The sequence below is a fragment of the Ciconia boyciana genome, chromosome 3, assembly GCF_034638445.1.
Source record: "Ciconia boyciana chromosome 3, ASM3463844v1, whole genome shotgun sequence".
NCBI lineage: Eukaryota > Metazoa > Chordata > Aves > Ciconiiformes > Ciconiidae > Ciconia > Ciconia boyciana.
Window position 1 is genome coordinate 11,432,789 of NC_132936.1, and position 18,913 is coordinate 11,451,701.

Genomic DNA, 18,913 nt, shown 5'->3' on the forward strand with positions numbered 1-18,913 from the left:
TAAATGCAGGAACATGGGATATTGCAGAAGTAAAATCCTGTCATGTGACCTTTGGGACGTTGTCAGAACTGTCCAGGGAGTTAGGTGAGTGGTGTCTCTTTGGACTTCCATCTGAATTCTTCTATCACTTTCTTAGATGCTTGGCTTAAAAGTACTCTCATTGCTTACATATGGGTCTTTTCCCTTGGAGCCACATTTCATTAGTCACTCTCCCTTGTAGAGCTTGGTCGCATCTGCAATCCAGCACCACCAGCATTTTAAGGAGTGATGTCAGAGCGTTTTATTGAGCGCTTTCCAAACTTGTGTCTCATCCTGAAATAAATAAAAAGAATATTGCCTCCCCAGCAAATTCTTTCTCTGTTAGGTTTACTTGCACAGAAGGTTTCTGTTGCGTTCTGATGACCAAGAAATTCAGAGAATTTCAGACCGAGGGAGGAAGCAAATGCCCAGGTTGGAGAGGGCCTGTTCGAGGCTGCCTAGCCAGCAGCTTCCTCTCCAGCACAGCAAGGGATTTTCAGCTTGAGCCTCTCCATTCATGGCCTTGAGAAGGATGGAGCATCTTCTGGTTTTGCATTAATCTTGAGCCTTGTTTCTGGCTTTTACTTTGCCTCTCTGCAACTGTCAGTCCCTCTCACTGCCTGGCTCTGAGCGCTCCTAGTTCATACACTCTCTGCCTACCAGAAACTGAAATTTGTCTGGAGGTCCAACTGGCTGATGAATGCAAAATCTGGTCCTAAATCTTTCAGAGGTGCTAAAGCCAAGCATAGGTACATATAGATAGACATCCGTGCACAAAACAGCATGTGCGGTGTAAGCCAGAATGCTGAAATATGCTTCTAAAGCCAGACATGGTAGTCAATATAATACATGCCATATTTTATCATCTATTTTCCAACACTGCATCAGTGGATTGAAGCAGTTCCTAATGTACAAGTACTCGACAGGGAGAAATATTTGTTAACATCTGCATTTATGCAGAAAAAAATCAAGCTGATACAGAGCAAAACTGCATGAACAAAGGAGTTCTTTAGGTGAAAGGAAGAAAGGAAAAATGAGAGATATGAAAAAAAATCTGTTGTGTATGAAAGAAATGAAGAAAACACTAGTCTGTTATGTACAGGCCTTAGAAAGGGGCTAAGGAGAGTTGTTCAGGGAGGCACGTGAATCCTACTGGTTGCTTTAGTTGTTGAAAATAATAATCAGAAAAACTTTAACTCTTCTTTTTCTTTGAGCAGCTCTCTCTCATCTGTGCTCTTTCTCGGAGTAATTAATTTGGTAATTATGGATTTCTGTTAGAATGAGCAGAAACTTTCTCACTGAAGTCAGTAGGAGCTGGAGCTGGATACATTGGATGTGGCTTTTGTTCTGCAGGAACTATAGCTCCCTTCTTACATTCCCAACAGAGATGTGTCAGAAGTTTACATCTCTGAATATTGTTAGTGTAGCCACTCCTGAGTGGGTTGTTTTTAATCACTTATGTGTGAGGTTTCCTCATCCAGCCGTCGTTAATAAATCCACCGTGATGAGCAGCATAGATTAATGTGTAGCTTAAATTACATAACGTCCAGGCATCATGACATAGTGAGCAGATAAAGGCACGATTAATTGGTTTTAGTAATGTGACTGTATCTGTGTGATTATCTTTTAGGTTTTGGGGTTTTCTTTGTTTTTATTTTTAAAAAGATGCTTTTCCTGTATGCAGATAACATGAAGAGTAAATCATCTGAGGACAGCCCTTCCAGATGCTGTTGGCACACCAGCTCAACTTTCCTTCCCGCAGACGATGCATGGCAGGGGCAGGGTATGTCTCTGCTCATTTTCTATTGAAAGACGAGTGTACTAATGCTGATACCCTTTCCAGTCTGTTTTCTAAGCCCCAAAAATCAGGGTCCATTTCCCACCTGGCACAAGGCTGGCAGAGGTAAGGGAAAAATTCACTTTGGGTCTGGTGTTGGGCAGGCACCCAAAGCTGCTGCAAGCTCGGTCAGAGGAGTAGGCGCCCTGCGTGGGACCCTTGAGAAGGGTGACAACATGCAATTTATATATGTTTTTACTTAGAAGGCAACAAAAAAGGGATGCAGTAGGTGCAGTCTTGTTCGGTGCATACATACTTCTGTGCAAAGTGTAATTAGAGCTTCTGGGCAGCAAGGCCAGCTGTAGGGAGGCTCTCTGAAGGCTCCCATAGTCCGGCATCCTCTCTCCAGCAGTTGCACATAGCAGTTGCTGGCAGATAAGCACAGGAACAGGGCAAGCACAGGGCAATCCCCCCATGTCCCAGCAGAGAGTGGGTCAGGGACTTCCCAAGCCAGAGGCAACAATATGGGCTCTGTGCTTCAAAACAAACACCACGTGTTAGTAATCATCTCAGATTACTAAATTTGCAAAACGAATTCAAAGTTGGGTTTGGTTTTCGTAACTGAAGCATTGTGTTCGCCTCCCTCCCATCGTTGGGTGGGGAAGGTGGAGCCAAGTGGCCCCTTTCCAGGCAGCCCCCAGCCCGGGCTCAGTGGGGTGGCCGGCGAAGAGCTGCAGGGAGGACAGGGTGCTGCTAGAGCATCGGGCACCTTTGCCAAAACTTAAAATTTCCTCTAATACCCAGAACCCAGATGCAGAATGCAACTCCAGTGGACTGTGGTAATCAGGATTTCAGTCTTTTTATGACTGATAATGGCCTTTTTTTAACTTTAAAAATCTGCTTGAAAGGCCAGCATGGGTCCTGAGTGACTGGAATAATTTGGCATGAACAGTGTGGGTATTAGATGGGCTTTTCTCTTGACCTTTTGGTCAGGATCAAGTGAAGTATCTATTTATACCCCTGTTGTTGGGAGGCCTTACTCTGCTCTTGCAGGAATGATGTCTGATGAGCTGAGCAGACCCCTTCTTGCTCTAGCTGCTCTGATTGCCTTAACTACAGGAGAACCCAGAGTGGTTGAATGCATTGAGGAGAAAAGACTGCGGTTGTCTTGCTTCTCTGCCCAGCAGTAACTGAGACTCTGCAGCAGACGCATCAGCTTGGCCATCAGAGGATTTTATAAATAGCATAGTTTGCTTTAAAAAAAAAACAAAAAAACCCAAAAAACCCAAAAAGAAAACACCAAAAAAACCCCCAAACCAGCCCCAAGCATCTCCCTCCCTTAGTGCTGTGTTTGTTTACCCTCACGTTGCTGCTGATGAGCGCCTGGCCCTTTGTAACTTCACAGCCCAAGCTTGCCTGCGCGGGAAGGAGGGAGGCAATGTAGGTAGCTCTTCAGCAGCGTTTCCTTGCGTTGCATTTAGCACAGGTCACACTTGGCACACTCTGGATTTGATCTGCAGTTGCAAAGCCAGGCAGAGCTCCTCTTTTTTTGGTGCCACGTCTGTCTGAGAGCAGAACAGATAGGAGCAAATTCAGCAGCTTGCTCTTGCAAACGTCGGAGCAGATGCATTTTGATTGAAAGCAGAAATGGAAGGATTTCTGCCTGCCTTACAGCTTGCTTCTTAGTAGTAGTAGTAGTAGTATTTTTTTGCCTTTGAATCGTCAGCCTTGATATTGATGCAGAGGGGAGTGTCACGAACATGTATTCCCTGAATTTAGATGAGGTAATGGTTGGCATTAAGGTCTGCGCTGCAGGCAAAATGAGCTCTTTGACAGTTAAACAAGGCCTCTTGCAGGCCTGTGAACTAAAAAAATGCCATTCATAACCTGAATATGAGCTGGGGTCATTTTATCAAATCCAGATCAGTACATTTAATGAGTCTCTTTGCTTGGCAATGGGCTGGTGCAGAAGAAGGAGCTGGATGCTGGAGTCCTGCCTCTGCCCCAGCTCGCGGAGCAGCCTTGGCTAGGTCCCCGCGCCGCACTGGGTTATCTTTTTGTGAAGTACCAGTAATAATAACAGCCTAACTCACAAAAGGCTTGAGGCTTAAGTGTTGTTGCAACCGAAAGCATATATGCATAGAGGGAGAGAGGGACTTAGTAGTTAGGGAACTGAGCAGCCACTGTGATATGGGAGTGTTTAATGCATCAGGCTGGTTTCAAAACAACACACTGCTAGGTTGACATTCATCAATGATACACGTTGCTGATGGTTAATTCTTAGTCATTGTTACATCTGGAGTGCTGTGCCCCATTCTGGACTCCCCAGTACAAGATGGGCATGGACATACTGGAGTGGGTCCAGCAGGGTCCATTTGTGTGTATGAACACCTGATGCAGTGGTTGCCTCTGGTCTGCCCAGTGAGCAGACAAGAGGCAACGGTCATGAAGTGAAGTATGGGAAATTCCATGTATACATAAGAAAAAGCTCTTTTTTTATGGTGAGGGTGGTCAGGCAGCAGAACAGGTTGCCCAGAGAGGTTGCAGAGTCTCCATCCTTGGAGATATTCAAAACCCACATGGTTTCATCCCTGAGCAACCTTCTGTAGCTGAGCCTGCTGTGAGTAGCAGGGTAGGACTAGATGATCTCCAGAGGCCCCTTTCAACCTCAGTGATTCTGTAATCCTCATTCTGTCACCAGTCATTGTCTCTGCATATTCGAACAATTAGTCCTTAGCAATCTAAGCCTTCGTTAGCTAGGGGTATTCAGTGTCTTGGAGCCAAAGCCACGTGGTTAGCACTGATGGCTGCAGTCCCTCATGAGGGAAGGGGGCTCCAAAGTGGGCAGCTTCTTTCATCCGCAGTTTTCCCTGCTCATTGTTACTGTTGGCATGCTTTTCAGTCCTGCCACGAAGAGAAAATCTCTGGTGCTTCTGACATAGTTCACTTTACTTTCGGGCTCAGGAGCTGCTCTGGTTTCGCCAGACACCTTTCTCGCTTGTTCTGCAGGGTTGTTCTGGATCCACCAGACATCTCCTGCCTGCTCTGCCTCCTGTGCTCTACCTTGATGGCTTTACTGCTTGCACATGTTTCCCAATACTGCCTTTGTGCAACTATACCACACGTCTGCCACTGCCCCTTTGGTGACATTTATGTACTTATACTTAGCTGTCTCACAAAATGTGTTATAAGCTGTGGCTGGTTTTGCTGTTACAAAATGTGTAACCTGCACACTGTGGCTGGCTGGGCTGTTTTAGAGCACTTGTGTCTGGTTCCAAGGCAAGCCAATACAGATTTTATGCCATGCATCTGCTTCCAAGCGCAGTGGGCCTGTGCAACGGCACAGGGCAGTCTCAGAAGACCCACGTTCTGCTTCTCAAATGCAGCACATCTCATGATGACGAGGGCTGTCTTTTTACCTGTAACTTGGCATCTTCCCAGTGAACCCTTCTTGATTGCCAAGGCAGATTTTCCCTGGAACCTTCAGAAAGCTCCTGTGTCTCATGACTCCCATGTTTCCTTCTGTCCTGGAGTTAAAATGAATTTTAATTCATTTTTTTCATGGGAATAAGCAGCTTCTTTGGATTAAAAGAAGTCTTCAGTCTGGGATTTATTTGATATTTTTGCATCTACTGAATAATGCTAGAGGAAGGTGCCACATGAGGGACTCCTACACCCAGCTGTTGGTAGCAATAATTTTGACCTGTAACACATAATGCAAGCTTTAGACTGGAAATTGTTTATCCATTTGTACCGAATGGATTCCACTTGGTCTACAAGTGAGGGCTCAGCAAGGATTTGGGTTAGGAGCATGCTCATTACACAGCCACCTGCCCTTTGCAAAGGGACGGGTTTTCTACAGCAGCCACAGAAGGACTCAGCACCATAGACAATATGCAGTCCACTGAGGATTTTGCCCTGCCAGATGAAGGGCTGCTCTCCCTTAGGTTTCTGCTGACCATATCGGGGGAGAGCATGCCAAAGAGGGGTGCTGATAGCACAGGACTGAAACCTACAACTCTGGACTAGAAATTTTTTAATCTCCTTCTTGGTGACAGACTGCTTTTGCTGCCGTACTTTCCAGATTCGTTTTCCAGGCCAGATAATTAGGTTCAGCCTATAGAGTACTCTACTCTACCCTCTCTATCAGCTGGCATAAGGAACCTGGTGACTGTTGCCTTTGAGCAGACCCTGCTGTTGTGGGGCCCTGTTTACCTGCTTCCCGACACCTCCCAGGGCACAGCCAGCTGCTCCCCAGCATTGCCCAGGCAGCTGGAGACCAAGGGCGTTCGGGTGGTTGGCACTGGGATGGACTTTCTGCCTGCAGAAGTGCTGGCATCCTCTCTGATTGGAGGAAGCAGGAGTACTTGCTGCTGCATGGCACATTCCTTTTTGTGCTCATGGTTTTCTCCTGCTGGAGGAATTACTGACCAGTTTTAGCCTGTGAGAGAAGTTGTGACCCAGGGAGGACCAGTTGCTGATTTAAAAATATTAGAGATTATTCAAAGTTTAAAGCCATTCCAGGAGATGTCACTGTAGCTGGAAGGGAAATAAGCTACACAACAGGAGAGGTTTTAAACCAGAGCTCTAGGATAAGTATATTTAATCCTATTTTCCCATCAAATCCAGCAAATTGTAAAGAATCTTACATTGGACTTAATTTCACTCTGAGTTGATTTTAAACATCCCTGGGACATAATGCTTTGGGAAGAGTAATTCTGAGATGAGGCAGAGTCACCGCTGCCTGGCTGAGCTTCATGCCTACCCACATGACGAGGGCGAAGCATGAACATAAGCCCACTGCAGCAATTTAGCCATTAAAACTATCTTCATGCTTAAAAATAAGTACATAAACATACTGTTTAAGAGATCGAAAGTTAAATAAGTGAAAATGATAGTCGTGGCTTCCGGTGTGCCTTCCTTAAGTTACAGTCCGTTCTGCTTGCACACCCACGAGAGCATCCATCGGCAGAGCTGCTGCTGTGCAGCTCAGGAGGGACTGTCATTCCTGAAGTCTTGGTGCTATTTCGCCAGTCCCTGTGTCATGCTGTGTACCTTCCTGGTAGCCAGAATTTGCCTTCTCTCTAGCAGTAGGAGCATGGTTTTGCCTATATTTTTTGCTGCCGTGGCACCCTTGTGGTATATTAGTGCAGGGGCAGAGTGTGCACACATGGGCTGCAGCGCTGGGACTTGTTGTGTCCTCACCCTGATGTACCTTCTGGCATAGAGATGGGGTGGAGAGTGCAGGTTGGTATTGCCTTCAACCACAACAGCTAAATCCTCTAGAACTTGTGAGCCAGACCTTCATGTAACCTAACTGGGGAGAAGCAGCAGAAGCTTTTTGGTGGTGCTGTCCCATGCTATAGCTTACCCAAACTGTTCTTCAGACATCTAAGTCAGTCATGTATATTATGCATCTCTCAAATCTGGATGCATTCATTTGCCTAAAATACTTAGACTGGAATTTTTTTGGGAATAAATTAGAAAATGCTTGTTCCTGTGCCTTTTGAAGAAGGAAAGAATACTGTCTATGGATATGGAAATACTGGGCATGGATTTTAAACCAAGAAACTTGAGCAATGTTTATAATCATGTTTATATCATTTGGCAGCAAACTGGACAGAGCAACATTTTGGAAACAGTTTTCTTTTATCATCCCCAGCATGCTTTTGGTTTTGGCCCTGCTTCAACTAGAAGTTTTTCCATCCAGCCTGGGATTTTTTTATATTTGTTTTTATTTTAAGATATGTGATTAGCTAAGAGTTATTATTAAGTGTTGTGTTTAGAAAGTCTTTTTCCCTGTTAGGATAAGACTTAACATTGTTACATTCAGACCATTAAAAAATAATCAAGTAGTCCTTTCAACATCTTATGCTGATTTATCTGCTTTTTTGCACCTCATTCAGTTTGGGCACACAAATTAAACTGGTCTGTTTTGCCTTCTTGCTTGAGGATCATTTGCCAGTGCTTTGTGGAGAGGCAGCTGAGGGCTTGTGACCAGATTTTCAAAGGTACCAGATGCTGGCAGATACAGAAACCTAAAAGATTTTTAAAAATTTTCTGCCTAGCCCCCATGAAATGATCAGAATCTATGCGGGGTAGGTGTTAGCTATTTCATGCATATTTAGAGTTGCATGTTAGGGAGCTTTGGAAATCTATGCCGTGTTGGTGCCTCTCTGGCTTACATTCAATAAAAGAAAATGGAGGAGGAAGATGAAGTCAAGAATGCAGTTGGTAGTATTTTTTTTAGGAAAGAAAAGCCAATGAGAGCATTAACAAATGCACAGATCCTTTGCTAGTATTACTCTTCCATACAAATAATTGCCCTGAGGATGGTGCGTTGCAGTGAGTGGAAGAGCCTGCCGTCTCTGCCAGTGTTTCTGGATATGCCTGAATCCTTCTCCCTGAAATTAAAAGAAAATATTTGACAAGCCATGCTATTAGTTTTGTAAAGCTTGTTTTATTGAAGCGCAGGCTGGAAGGGCTTTTGTTCCTGTATGTGTCTTCCTGCCCTTCTTTAATTTTTCCTCCTGTCCTGAAGAGTGCAGTCACTAACTGTGAATTAGCAGTCAGTGAATACTTTTTTAAATACGTTTAAGACGCAGGTGCATACATGCACACCCAGACATCCCATCAGAAAGCAGGAAGATGACAGAAACTTTTTGCAGCATTTGTGTTACTAGTGCGAGCCTGGGAAGTAGTATGGCTCTGAACGTAAATCATTCGTATGCTTGTCCTAATAGATGATCCTTCAGCCATTGACCTAGACTCTGACTGGAAGGCTCCCATGGAAGAGTGGGGAAACTGGACGGGAGCTGAGGAGCATCAGACAGGGGATGAGAAGGAAAAGGTGAGGCAGCAGCGTTGATGACCAAGGTAGACCTGCTCCACTGGGGTCAGTTTCAGCTAGACTGGGGTGTCCAGTCCAGCCCTAGAGCTGGACTCCTCTGGTTGTGGGGGCTTTCTCATGCTGGGAGGAGGCACTTGGCCTGGTCACTCTCCTGACCTGTCTGAAATAGCTGGAACTGGGGGACATGTTTGCAGGATGTGTGAGATGGGCTGGGGGAGATGGCTGGTTCTGGGAGTTCGGATGCCATCCGGATGGCATTGCTGTCCTGAACAGCAAACATTGGGTGTTTGCCACCCTGCGTGAATGAACTCTTTCTACTGCCGCTGACCTTCCTGAATACCTGGGGCTTAAAAGAGGTGTAGAGTCCACAGAAGACACCAGCCTTCACACCATCCCAGGTGGCTGGGACATATTTATTTAAGTGAGAGGGTTTGCTGATAGTGATACAGTCGTGGCTTGAGTGGAGAGGTAGAAGCAGAAAGCTTGCTGTTTAAATGCCTTCTAGAAGCCCAGGGAAATGTCCCTTTTTGGCAGCAGTGGGAAGAGCATGCTGAGCTTTTTGCAAACAGCTGTCTTAAGCCAAGGTGTGTACCTTATCCAGAGAGACGCCCTGCTTGTACACTGTCAGCACACATTCCTGGAGGTAATCAGTTTTCCTGAAAAAGACATGAACCAGCTGTCCCAGGCCTCCTCTTATAAAATCTCTGATGCTTTCAGGATTTGCCAAAAGGCAAAGCAGGCATTCATTTCTGCCTTTCTGGACTCGAAAGCAAAACGCAGCGGAAGAAGAAGAAAATTGAAGTGAAGGAAGCAAAGGGTGGAGCTGGTCTGAGGCATGTGAGTATTTTGTATTCCCAGAGTAGCGTCTGGTTTTCCAAGAGCAGAGGGGGATGTCTTCTCCATTAGGATGATGTGACCTAAGGGGGGCTTTTCTTCCTCTCCATCTTCTGGCTTCCACTTCTCTTCTTTTTTCTCCCTGCCTTCCCATAAAAGAAGGGTGAGCAGTGACCAGTGGGTTTTTGCAACACGATATTCCCTAATATATTTACAAAACAGTTTGATTTTGCAATGCAGAGAGGAGCAGATGGCTTTAATCATGGAAGCAAAAATGCTTTCTCAGGCAAATGCACTCCAAGTTTAGTGTACAACTGGGCTGTGTTTTATTTATGGCGGAAGGTCACCTGCAGATATTAACAGTAATGTAAAGGTCGTTCCCAAAAGCCAGTGAAGATAAAGCAAGACCAATGTTATACTAGTGAAAAGCTTATTGAGAGAAAAATGTCTCAGAGTACAACAGAGAAAGGCTGTGGAAAATGTCAGCTCATTTGGGATGGGAAGTACAAAGGAACAGAGTGTTTACAGGGTTTTGGACCAGTCCTTGGCTGTGATGTCCTTGCTGCTCAGTGAAATGAGAAATTGGGGGACACACACCCCCCAAAATCTCCTAATTGTTTTTCATTCACTTGTCACTGAATGTGTTGCTCTGGACTCATACAGCTGTGTAGTATCATTTGTCTTCCCCTCACACCCACTGTGGTCTCTGCTGATCCTTGGGACAGTTTTGCTCTCTGAACTCCTGATGCTCCCAATTTAAGGGAAAAGCTTTTAACTAACTCCCTGACCATCATCCACATGGTCATTAGGACAGCCCATCAGTTACCGGAGTGCTGCCAGGCCTCTCTCTCTCTTGTACATCCAATTAGTTGCTTTAGCTTTGTATGTACCTTAATGAATAATCTTAATAGTGCTGTTCAGACCCCTCAGGACAGCATTGTTTCTTCTGGCGTGTTTATGATGGGCCAGAATGAGTTTGTGCTGCATGTCAGCCCCACGTACCGGTGTCTGCTGCTGTGCAAGCTCATCCTTTGGAGATGGACATAAAAAAAATGAAATTACTGATGAAGTCCGATATACAAAGTGGCTTGTCACACTCCCTGTGCTACCACCAGTATTTCTGTGGACTGCGGTCATTTAGCAGTCACTGGCCACATGTTAGTCTTCAGTCTCCCTATACAATTACAGTACTTTCACCTCAATATATCTTGCTGTTCTTCTATTCACGGGGGAAAACAAGGGGAAAGATGGTAATGAAAGACAATTTCAATACTTTAATCCCTTCTAAAACAAATGAACAGGAGGTAGGTAGATGACATCCCAGAATATTCTAACCATTTAAAAACTAATTTGTCCTGGAGTTTCTTTAAATACCCTAATTCCCTCCAATAATGACATTTTCTCTCATATTTTGTACTCGCATATGCTTTGTTTAACTCATATGCTTAGTAAAGCATATTGTTTCAATTAAGCCCCAGCAAGGTTTGGAAACAAGAATGGAAGAAGGCCCAAGCGACTTGATATCTACAAAACATAGCAGCGATGCAGTTTGTGCTTCCTTCAAAAATTCCTTGGACGTTGCTAATAATTCATCCAATAGCAGTAAGTGATTGTTTCTGCACATCTGATGAATTTTGGTTTCAGAATAATATGTAATCTGATAAGTGTTCACAAATGCATTTTTAAGTGAATATGCAAAATGCTTCTCCTTTAGCTGTATGTGTTAATTCTTAGAGAGGCTCTATTATATTTTTTCTGTGACGAATACCTGTTCCTGCTCCTGCCAGAGCTAATGAGCAAAACTGCTATTGCATTTAGTGGGAATAATTTTTGCACATCGTTTTTAAATGTGAAACGGAATCAAATGTATGTGTGAGTCAGAGCCCACTAAAAATATTCAGAGCCCTCCCCATGACTTTGGATTACCCTTGTAAGTAGGTGGCTCTTGTAAAACACATCTAAGAACCCCAAAATACCCTTCTTCAGGCAAAAAGCCAACAGTTCCCAGGGACATGATTGCACGTGGAATGTTCGTGCCTGTTGTTTGTATGGCAGGTGTACCTGGAAAAAAGGAGAGGAGGAAGAGGAAGAAGATGAAGAAAGAGACTTGAGGGAGCTGTGCAGCTGCCAGAGTGACAACCCAATGGGGCAGGCATGCCGATGAGCTGCAAGGATTCTGCTTTCTGCGATGCCGTGCTGAGCCCAAAGTAAAGAGAGGCTCTAGGAGACCTCCCAGCGAGAGGAAGAGGAGAAGAGGAGCAGTGAGCCAGAGAGCATGAGTGTGTGAGAGAACGTGAGCACGCTGTGCACAGGAGGTGGCATTGAAACAGAGTGGCTGTTCATTACAAACTGCTGCCCTTGATTAAAAGCTGTTGAATGGGTTTTGACTGGTTGCATTAAGTCCTTTCAGTTTTTCACTGTCATGGTGTTTGTAAACTTGTAATGTTATATGCCATTGTAGAAATGGTCGGGATGTACCTGACCGTGATTGTACTTCAGTTCCATGGAGGGTCCACCAGATAGGCCGGTCTCTTGGCATTTTTGCAGAGGTGCTCATCTACAGGCTACTAATGTACAGAAGGAGACACTGTTCAGAGACAAAGGGAGAATAATGTGGATTGTTCTCAAATGTTCTAAATCTTTTAAATTCTTGTTGGCTGCTACAGTCAGACTTTTGCCTCATACCTTGACATATTTATACTTTTCACCCCACATCAGGCTAGCTTGCTCCACAAGGGAAATTCCAGAGGAGGTTTTAAACTTATTTGGAAAGATGGTGTAAACCCTCTTTTTCTCCTCAGATTTCATGGTGGGCTAAAGTTTAAAGTCTGTATGTCTAAAGCATGTTGCATTTGTATTTATAGTAGACTGAAGTAACTTTTTGAAATCATTTTTCTTAATCTGATGTTTGGAAGTTTTTATCATTTTATTACTTAAATATTCAAATATAAACTACATTTGTGAACAAAATTTTTAAAAATGTCATTTTAGTATTGATTGAAGAGTGTGTATTTCTCACTGTTAGAGGGCTTATAGTATGGAGGAGGGAATGTGTTACAATTTAATACTGTGGTTTATAAATAGCGCTGGGCTGACACCACTAAAAGCTGAAGCCCTTTATCCCTAGAGGAGCTGCAGCTCTGGTGGTAGCTGTGAGGGTTTCTTCAATGGTCCTGAGACTGTGCTTCCACCTGACCCATCTTAGAGTGCTGCCTCGAAGGATGAGATAATGGTTGTCAAATCTCCATCTGCATTCAACTTTGTGCTTTTGGAGATTGTATGGAAAGATTACCTTACTAATGCATGTTAAACATATGAGCGTTCGTAGGCATTGGACTGATGCTGTGAAACTCATTTCACGTAGGACACCGAGTAGCCAGGGATGTTAATGGCTTTACACTGCTACAGCACCACTCCTGTTTGCATCGTTGAGCTAGAGGAGAGCTCTGTGCTTCTGCCATCGCAGCCACCCAGTCCCTGATGCTGGCTTATCTGAGCTTTACCTGCAGCTCAACACTTTTACCTGACAGCCTTCATCTGTTGCATAGCTGTCAAAGCAGCTGTATCTTTCAGAGAAGCAATTAATTGCAGCAACGTATTTGTGTTTGGAGTTTGGCTACTACATGTTAAAGGGCAGTTCTCTTGTGTTGTGATTTTTGGGGTCGCTAGCTGTACAGTGTGCCCTGAAATTTAGCACAGCAGGATTGTTTCAGACAGACGGGTGAGGGGTAATCTTAACTGATGCCATTTAGCAGCCCACTGTCTAGAATCTGCACATCTTAGTGTTTGTGCCTCAGTGTAGGGGAAATACAGGCAGTTTATGAATGGTCTGAATAGAACAAAGGACTTTTATCCAGAAAGTAACTGGTTTGGAGCAGATGCATAACAAGAAAATACATGGCCTCACTGGAGAAACAAGTACAGCGAGTTCAAGGATTTAGAAGATGCGTTAATGAGTATGTGGGTAATGAGTAAAGTTCTGCTATCTCTGAAGCCAAGGGAAAACATTCATTGACCTCGTTGGGGCCAGGATGTTGCCCAAGGTCTTTGCTGAGCATTGAAGATAACCTCTGTCATCCAAAAAAAAACCAAAAGGAAGAATGAAGGAGATAAAGAGAAGCTCACAAGATTGGTAGACTCCAGATTTCTTCTGCCTTTTTCTCCATATTTGCCTGCAAACTTTTTGATGTCTGTGTAATTATGTTCTATTTTAACATGTTACAGTATTTCAAATGTTCATTGTTTTTACAATAAAAAATCAAAACTTTTGCCCAAAGCCCAGCACTCATGAGCAGTTTTATTTAATTAGTTTTTATGTGTGTAAGAGCATGTGGTTTTGGCTAAAACCACTTCATTTTCAAGCTTTTTCAAGGTACTGTAAATGTTTTTTAAGAGATTTCCTTCATCTGAACCCTTTTGTGTTTAGGAAATCTTCATGACATTCTTCTGTTGTTGGGATAAAAGAACAATCAAGACCTGTAACACTGACAAGTTGACTGCGGTGCTGATGACAAGCAGCAGCAAATTATATTACCCAGTTTTTCTGTCAAATTCATCAGTACCACTCTTAGTGACATCAGCGGTATCGGGAGAGCTGTATTCTTCTCGCTCCACTGTTTCACAGATGGGAAGTCATCATTGTAATACAGACGGGCTCAGTAGTTTATAGCAGCACCTTATTTAATATCACATTCTAATGCAGGCAGAGAAAATACACTCCTACAACTAAATACTGTTGCTCATAGGCTTTCCTAAATAATTGCAAAGCTCTGTTCAGGGCAAATTTGGTGGCAACGTACTGGTTTTGTGTGATTCATCTGCTGTATCGGTACCATTGCTGCGAGTAGTTAGGAAGGGTATGTTGGGTGCCGTTTGGTTGATATGGTTGTGGTAGTGCCAGGAGTCTTTCTGCGCCGCATCCCCCAGTGCTGCTGCTACACAGGCTCCCAGGGATGGGAAAGTGTGCTGACGGTCTGGTTCCTCAGTGAATGGACCGAGTCTAAAAAACCAACCAAACCAAAACACAAAGCACTCAGCAGCTGCTGTTAACTTCCATTCTTTTACTTTCTAGTCCTCAGAGGCTGAAAAACCATCACTGAGCTTAACAAATGGTCTTTGCAGATGGCCAGCGCCTTTGAAAAGCAGACCTTTGAGCCCCTTATGAAATTCCCCTTCCTTTCATCACTGCATGTTCAGGCTACTCCCTGGTTTCTATGCTTTTAAGATGTCTCCCCTTCTCTCCTGTGAGAATTAACCATTCTGTGCAAATCATCAGCCTGCTATGCTGCTTCTGGCACTGGGAGTGTTAAACGAATGCGCTTGATACGCTCATTCTCCTAGTCTCTGATCTTTACTAGCTGGAGAGTAGCATAAGTCCTCAGACAGGCAATTCAACAACCCTCCAACAGGTTGTAGCATTGCTTGTGCTATAACTGAATGTTTTTATTCTCTGTATAACTTATCCCTTAGAAGGGTAAATCTAGAGTAGCCTCTCTTTGGTCATTCATCAACCCAGTGTAGTCTAATTGCCAGTTCATGGGCCAGATCCAGCTGGCTCCCACTGCCTTTTCCGTAAGCAATTTATTAGTTGCTTGAGTGGCACATGCCTTGGGAGCAACCAAAAGCTCTCCCTGCGCCTGCAGATGGCCCAACGGCTGGAAATCAAGACTGGTGCAGCCACAGTGTGGGAGGTGGGATGAAGTCTGGCTGGGAAAACATCTATGATCTGGTTAGGAGCAAGTAATTAATTGTTACAGCAGCAGCTGCAAATGATGAAATACAGTGCTTTAAGTTTCAACTTTCTCTTAAACTCAGTCTACTCTGGTTTTGTAATGATGCTCTTTCTTGTGGGAAGCCTTTTGAAGGTGGAAGATTGACTATATCCCTAATAATAGGACCATATCCGTAAGCGATGTGTCCGTGAGTATCTCGGGCATTAAGATGTGGTTGATGCTGTAATTGATGAACTCCTGACCTACAAAGCTGTGTTTACTCACAGGCAGACTGCAGTATGCAGATGCAGAGCCTGAAGCTTTGCTTCACGCTCAAACCGTGGTGTAACACTGTCAGGGTTAAGTGGGGCAACTGCAGAGAGGAATTTGGCCTGCTGTGCCATAATTATCTGTAATTGATCATTGTAATTATCTATAATTACCAAGGTTCCACCCAATCTGCAGCTCAGTGGCACAGCTGACATGTCTGCATGAGCCGAGTATCAGGTAGACATGTTAATCGCTTGGCAGAAAATAATTTATTTACTATGCTAACAACACAGGCCTGCTCCATAATACTGAAAATGCACTTGTGAGGAGAGAGGGTTTTTAAGTCATGGGCTACGAAGACTAGATAGAGGAAATCTTGTCCTTCTTCTGTGCTGAACCAAATCCAGGGATCTTTTCAAGGTACACTGAACTTTCCAGTATGTGCCATCCCTGATATTCCACAGATGTTCACATCTGCAAAGGAAGCGTCCTCCCATACTGAAAGGACATTGTAATGCATTGGTCTCAGAAACAAACTCCCTGTGCCTTCTTGGGAAAAAGCCACTGTCACTATAACTGACCCTTATACCATCCCATCAAGAGACGACTAGAAACTTGGTAAAATTTAGTTTATGCCAAACTTTGATTTCTGTATCCATGTACTATTGTGAAAGTACTGAGCTACCTGAACTTGCAAGTACCATTTTAGATGGAGGAAAATGCTGTACGTTATTTTTAGACATTTTTATAGCTCCCCAGCTGTATGGAGGCTGATATAAATGAACCATGGCTCTTTTAGTTTAGCAGATTTTGATTCTGTAAATGAATACAAGAATTTTTATTCAGTGTTTGATATTCTGAAAACCTGAGCATACAGTGAGTAACCCAGAAACACAGTCTTGTGCTAATGAAAGTTTTACGTCATGCTGTCATATTTTAGCTGCTTTCCTAACCCTGACTTTCTGATCCATCTGTTACAAGTTAAAAGGTTTGGAACCGAGTTAAATTGACTCTTGCTGGTAAAAGATAATTCATATTGTTAACATCAATCAACTAGAACACAAAGTACAGAAGCTTGGAACATTACGTTAGGAATCTCAAAATGATGTTGATTAATTCAATAAACAAAAGTAAAATCCAATAACCACAAAACTCATCATGATACATTCTTATTACTTTCTTATCTCTTTTACAAGAAACCACTGAATCTCTGGATTAGCTTGTTTTCTTCCAGCAGAATCCACCTTGGAGAAAAAGGCTGGTAAAATTTGTTGATGCTGACTTCAGGATATCTAGGATTTCACTGTGTGTCACCAACAGGAAAGTTTCCCTCATGACTAATTTATTTTAGGTTTTTTTCCCCTCATTGATATGTTAATGCTTTGCTTTTACTCCAGTACACTCTTATCTTTTTTTAAGGAAGCAAAAAGCCAATCCATGCTCTCAGCCCAGGTATTTTTCACATCTTCTGCACTAGTTCTATTGATTTTTCTAAATTCTGTTGAAGGGATCTGGTGTTATATACTGCAGTATCTATGTAAAGACATTAGTTTCTCTGGGATGTTGAAAAACCTTGCTTTTTTGTTTTTAATTTAAAAATGGTTGTTCCATGTGGAAAATAACCAAGTCTGAGAAGCAAAGTCACCTTTCCTCTTTTTCTTGTGTTATAATGTAGAGTAGCAGACACACACATAGAGTAAAGTTATAGAAAAAAATCACAGAAGTAGCTTGTTACTGCCCTCATAGTCAAATGCCTTCCATTTGGGATGGAAGAGCTCCAACATGTCCGGCACTACACCTTTTATTCCCCGGCAAAGAAGCCACTGGACAGGAGACTTGCTTGATGTTCCTATCGCTTTCACTAGCCTTTGTGGTGTTGGTCAAATCAGTTCATCTCACTGTGCCTCAGTTTCCCCAACCCTGAATAGGACAATATTTTCATTATAAAGTGTTATGAACTCTGCCTGTGGTGGTTACGTATGATTATCAGCTCATGGTCTGTAGGCTTCCCCTCACACACACACACAGCAAATGCTGAGGCAGAATAGCACCTCATCCTTCACAAGCAACCTGGCAATAGTGTGGTACATGCAGAGGAAAAGTAATGATTACAGTGTAAGTCTAAACCAACATTTTAGCCAAGGTTGGACTGAAGAATGCCACAAAAGGGAGAGGTTGTGGAATTACGAAGATCAGCATAAAACAGTCTTAGTGCTGTATCATTTTGACATCTTGCAGGTGTTGAGCTTAATTTTTTGAAGAAGCTGAACAAGAATGCAACCCGGCCTCTCGTTTACATGATCCTAGCTGTTCTGCTGTCACATGTGTTTTTATATTATTTTCAAATATGATTATTCAAAAATGATAATTTGTGTTTGGTAAAACACTGCCATGCCCTCTCAAGACAGAAGTTCAAATCTCCTGTCTAGACATGGATTTTGAAAGACCTAACCAGTTTGGCTAATGAGGAACACCACAGTATCAAAACTCCTTCCGTCCCTACCTGCTGAGAGGGAGGGAGTTAAGTGGCATGCTCGTAAAGGAATCTGAATCATTCTTTTGCAGCTGCTTCTGACTTGCAGATATATGTAGGGCTTTCTGCTCTTACTGTTGTGGAAGTGGACGATTTGCTCCCACAATGTCAAGGTCTTTTTGCTATTTGGGAAGAAAAGTTTATCACCAGTACTCTCTGTCTCTGAGATTTTGCTCTGGCTGCCATGGCTGCAACCTGAGCCCTTCAGAATTTTTCATATATTTAGCCTCACAAATCCTCTCTGAACTAACAAAAAGGAGAGAATTAAGGCTCAGAGAGAATGAAGTGTCTTGCCTGAGGTCATCTGGGCTGCTCGTGGCATGGAAGAACTGAAATCTTTCACAAAGGGTAGGACTAAAATCATTAACCTCTCCTCTCTTCCCCCAAGTACAGGAAACAATGCAATCATTCTCAAAATACTCTTTTTTTTTTTTTTTTTTTTTTAATTGAGGGGAGGAGAAAGTGGAGAGATTTTTTATGCCCACTCAATAGTTCCACATCAGTCTATCCTGCTGTGGAAAGCTGCTTTGTGATGTTAAATGACATTCACATTATTCTTCCCAGTATCTTTGTTGTCTGCAGGGTATAACAAGCAGTGAAGCTCAAGGGAATCGCATCAATTTTTATTCTGAGCCTGGCTGACAAAGATATGGACACTTAATTAAGATTTCTTTCATCTCATGAAAATAGCCCTGAAGATTTGAGCCTGACACGAGAGCTGCCAGTGATACCAGTGAAGGCAAAGTGTCCAACTGCAAGATCTTAGTTGGAACGCTTGCCCTCACAAACCATTTGAATTGAGAATGGAATCTAGGTATTTCCAAGTAGATGCCCTAACTCAAGCGAGAGGCTTTCTCTTCTGACTTACTCTAGTCCTGTGAATTCCTCTTTCACACAGGGACAGACCAACAGGAGGGAGA

At 43.4% G+C, this 18,913-nt stretch overlaps 1 protein-coding gene across 1 annotated transcript in view; it reads left to right on the plus strand.

The window, feature by feature from the left end:
- The window catches only part of LOC140649014 (uncharacterized), a 37,588-nt gene extending 23,832 nt beyond the window's left edge, over positions 1–13,756 (plus strand). The window contains exons 7-12 of the mRNA XM_072855609.1: positions 10–84; positions 1,703–1,801; positions 8,539–8,645; positions 9,363–9,482; positions 10,952–11,081; positions 11,535–13,756. Of these exons, the coding sequence (XP_072711710.1) occupies positions 10–84; positions 1,703–1,801; positions 8,539–8,645; positions 9,363–9,482; positions 10,952–11,081; positions 11,535–11,590 (587 nt within the window). The 3' untranslated portion in view covers positions 11,591–13,756. The remainder of the gene's footprint in view (positions 1–9; positions 85–1,702; positions 1,802–8,538; positions 8,646–9,362; positions 9,483–10,951; positions 11,082–11,534) is intronic.
- The last annotated feature ends 5,157 nt before the right edge of the window (positions 13,757–18,913 follow it).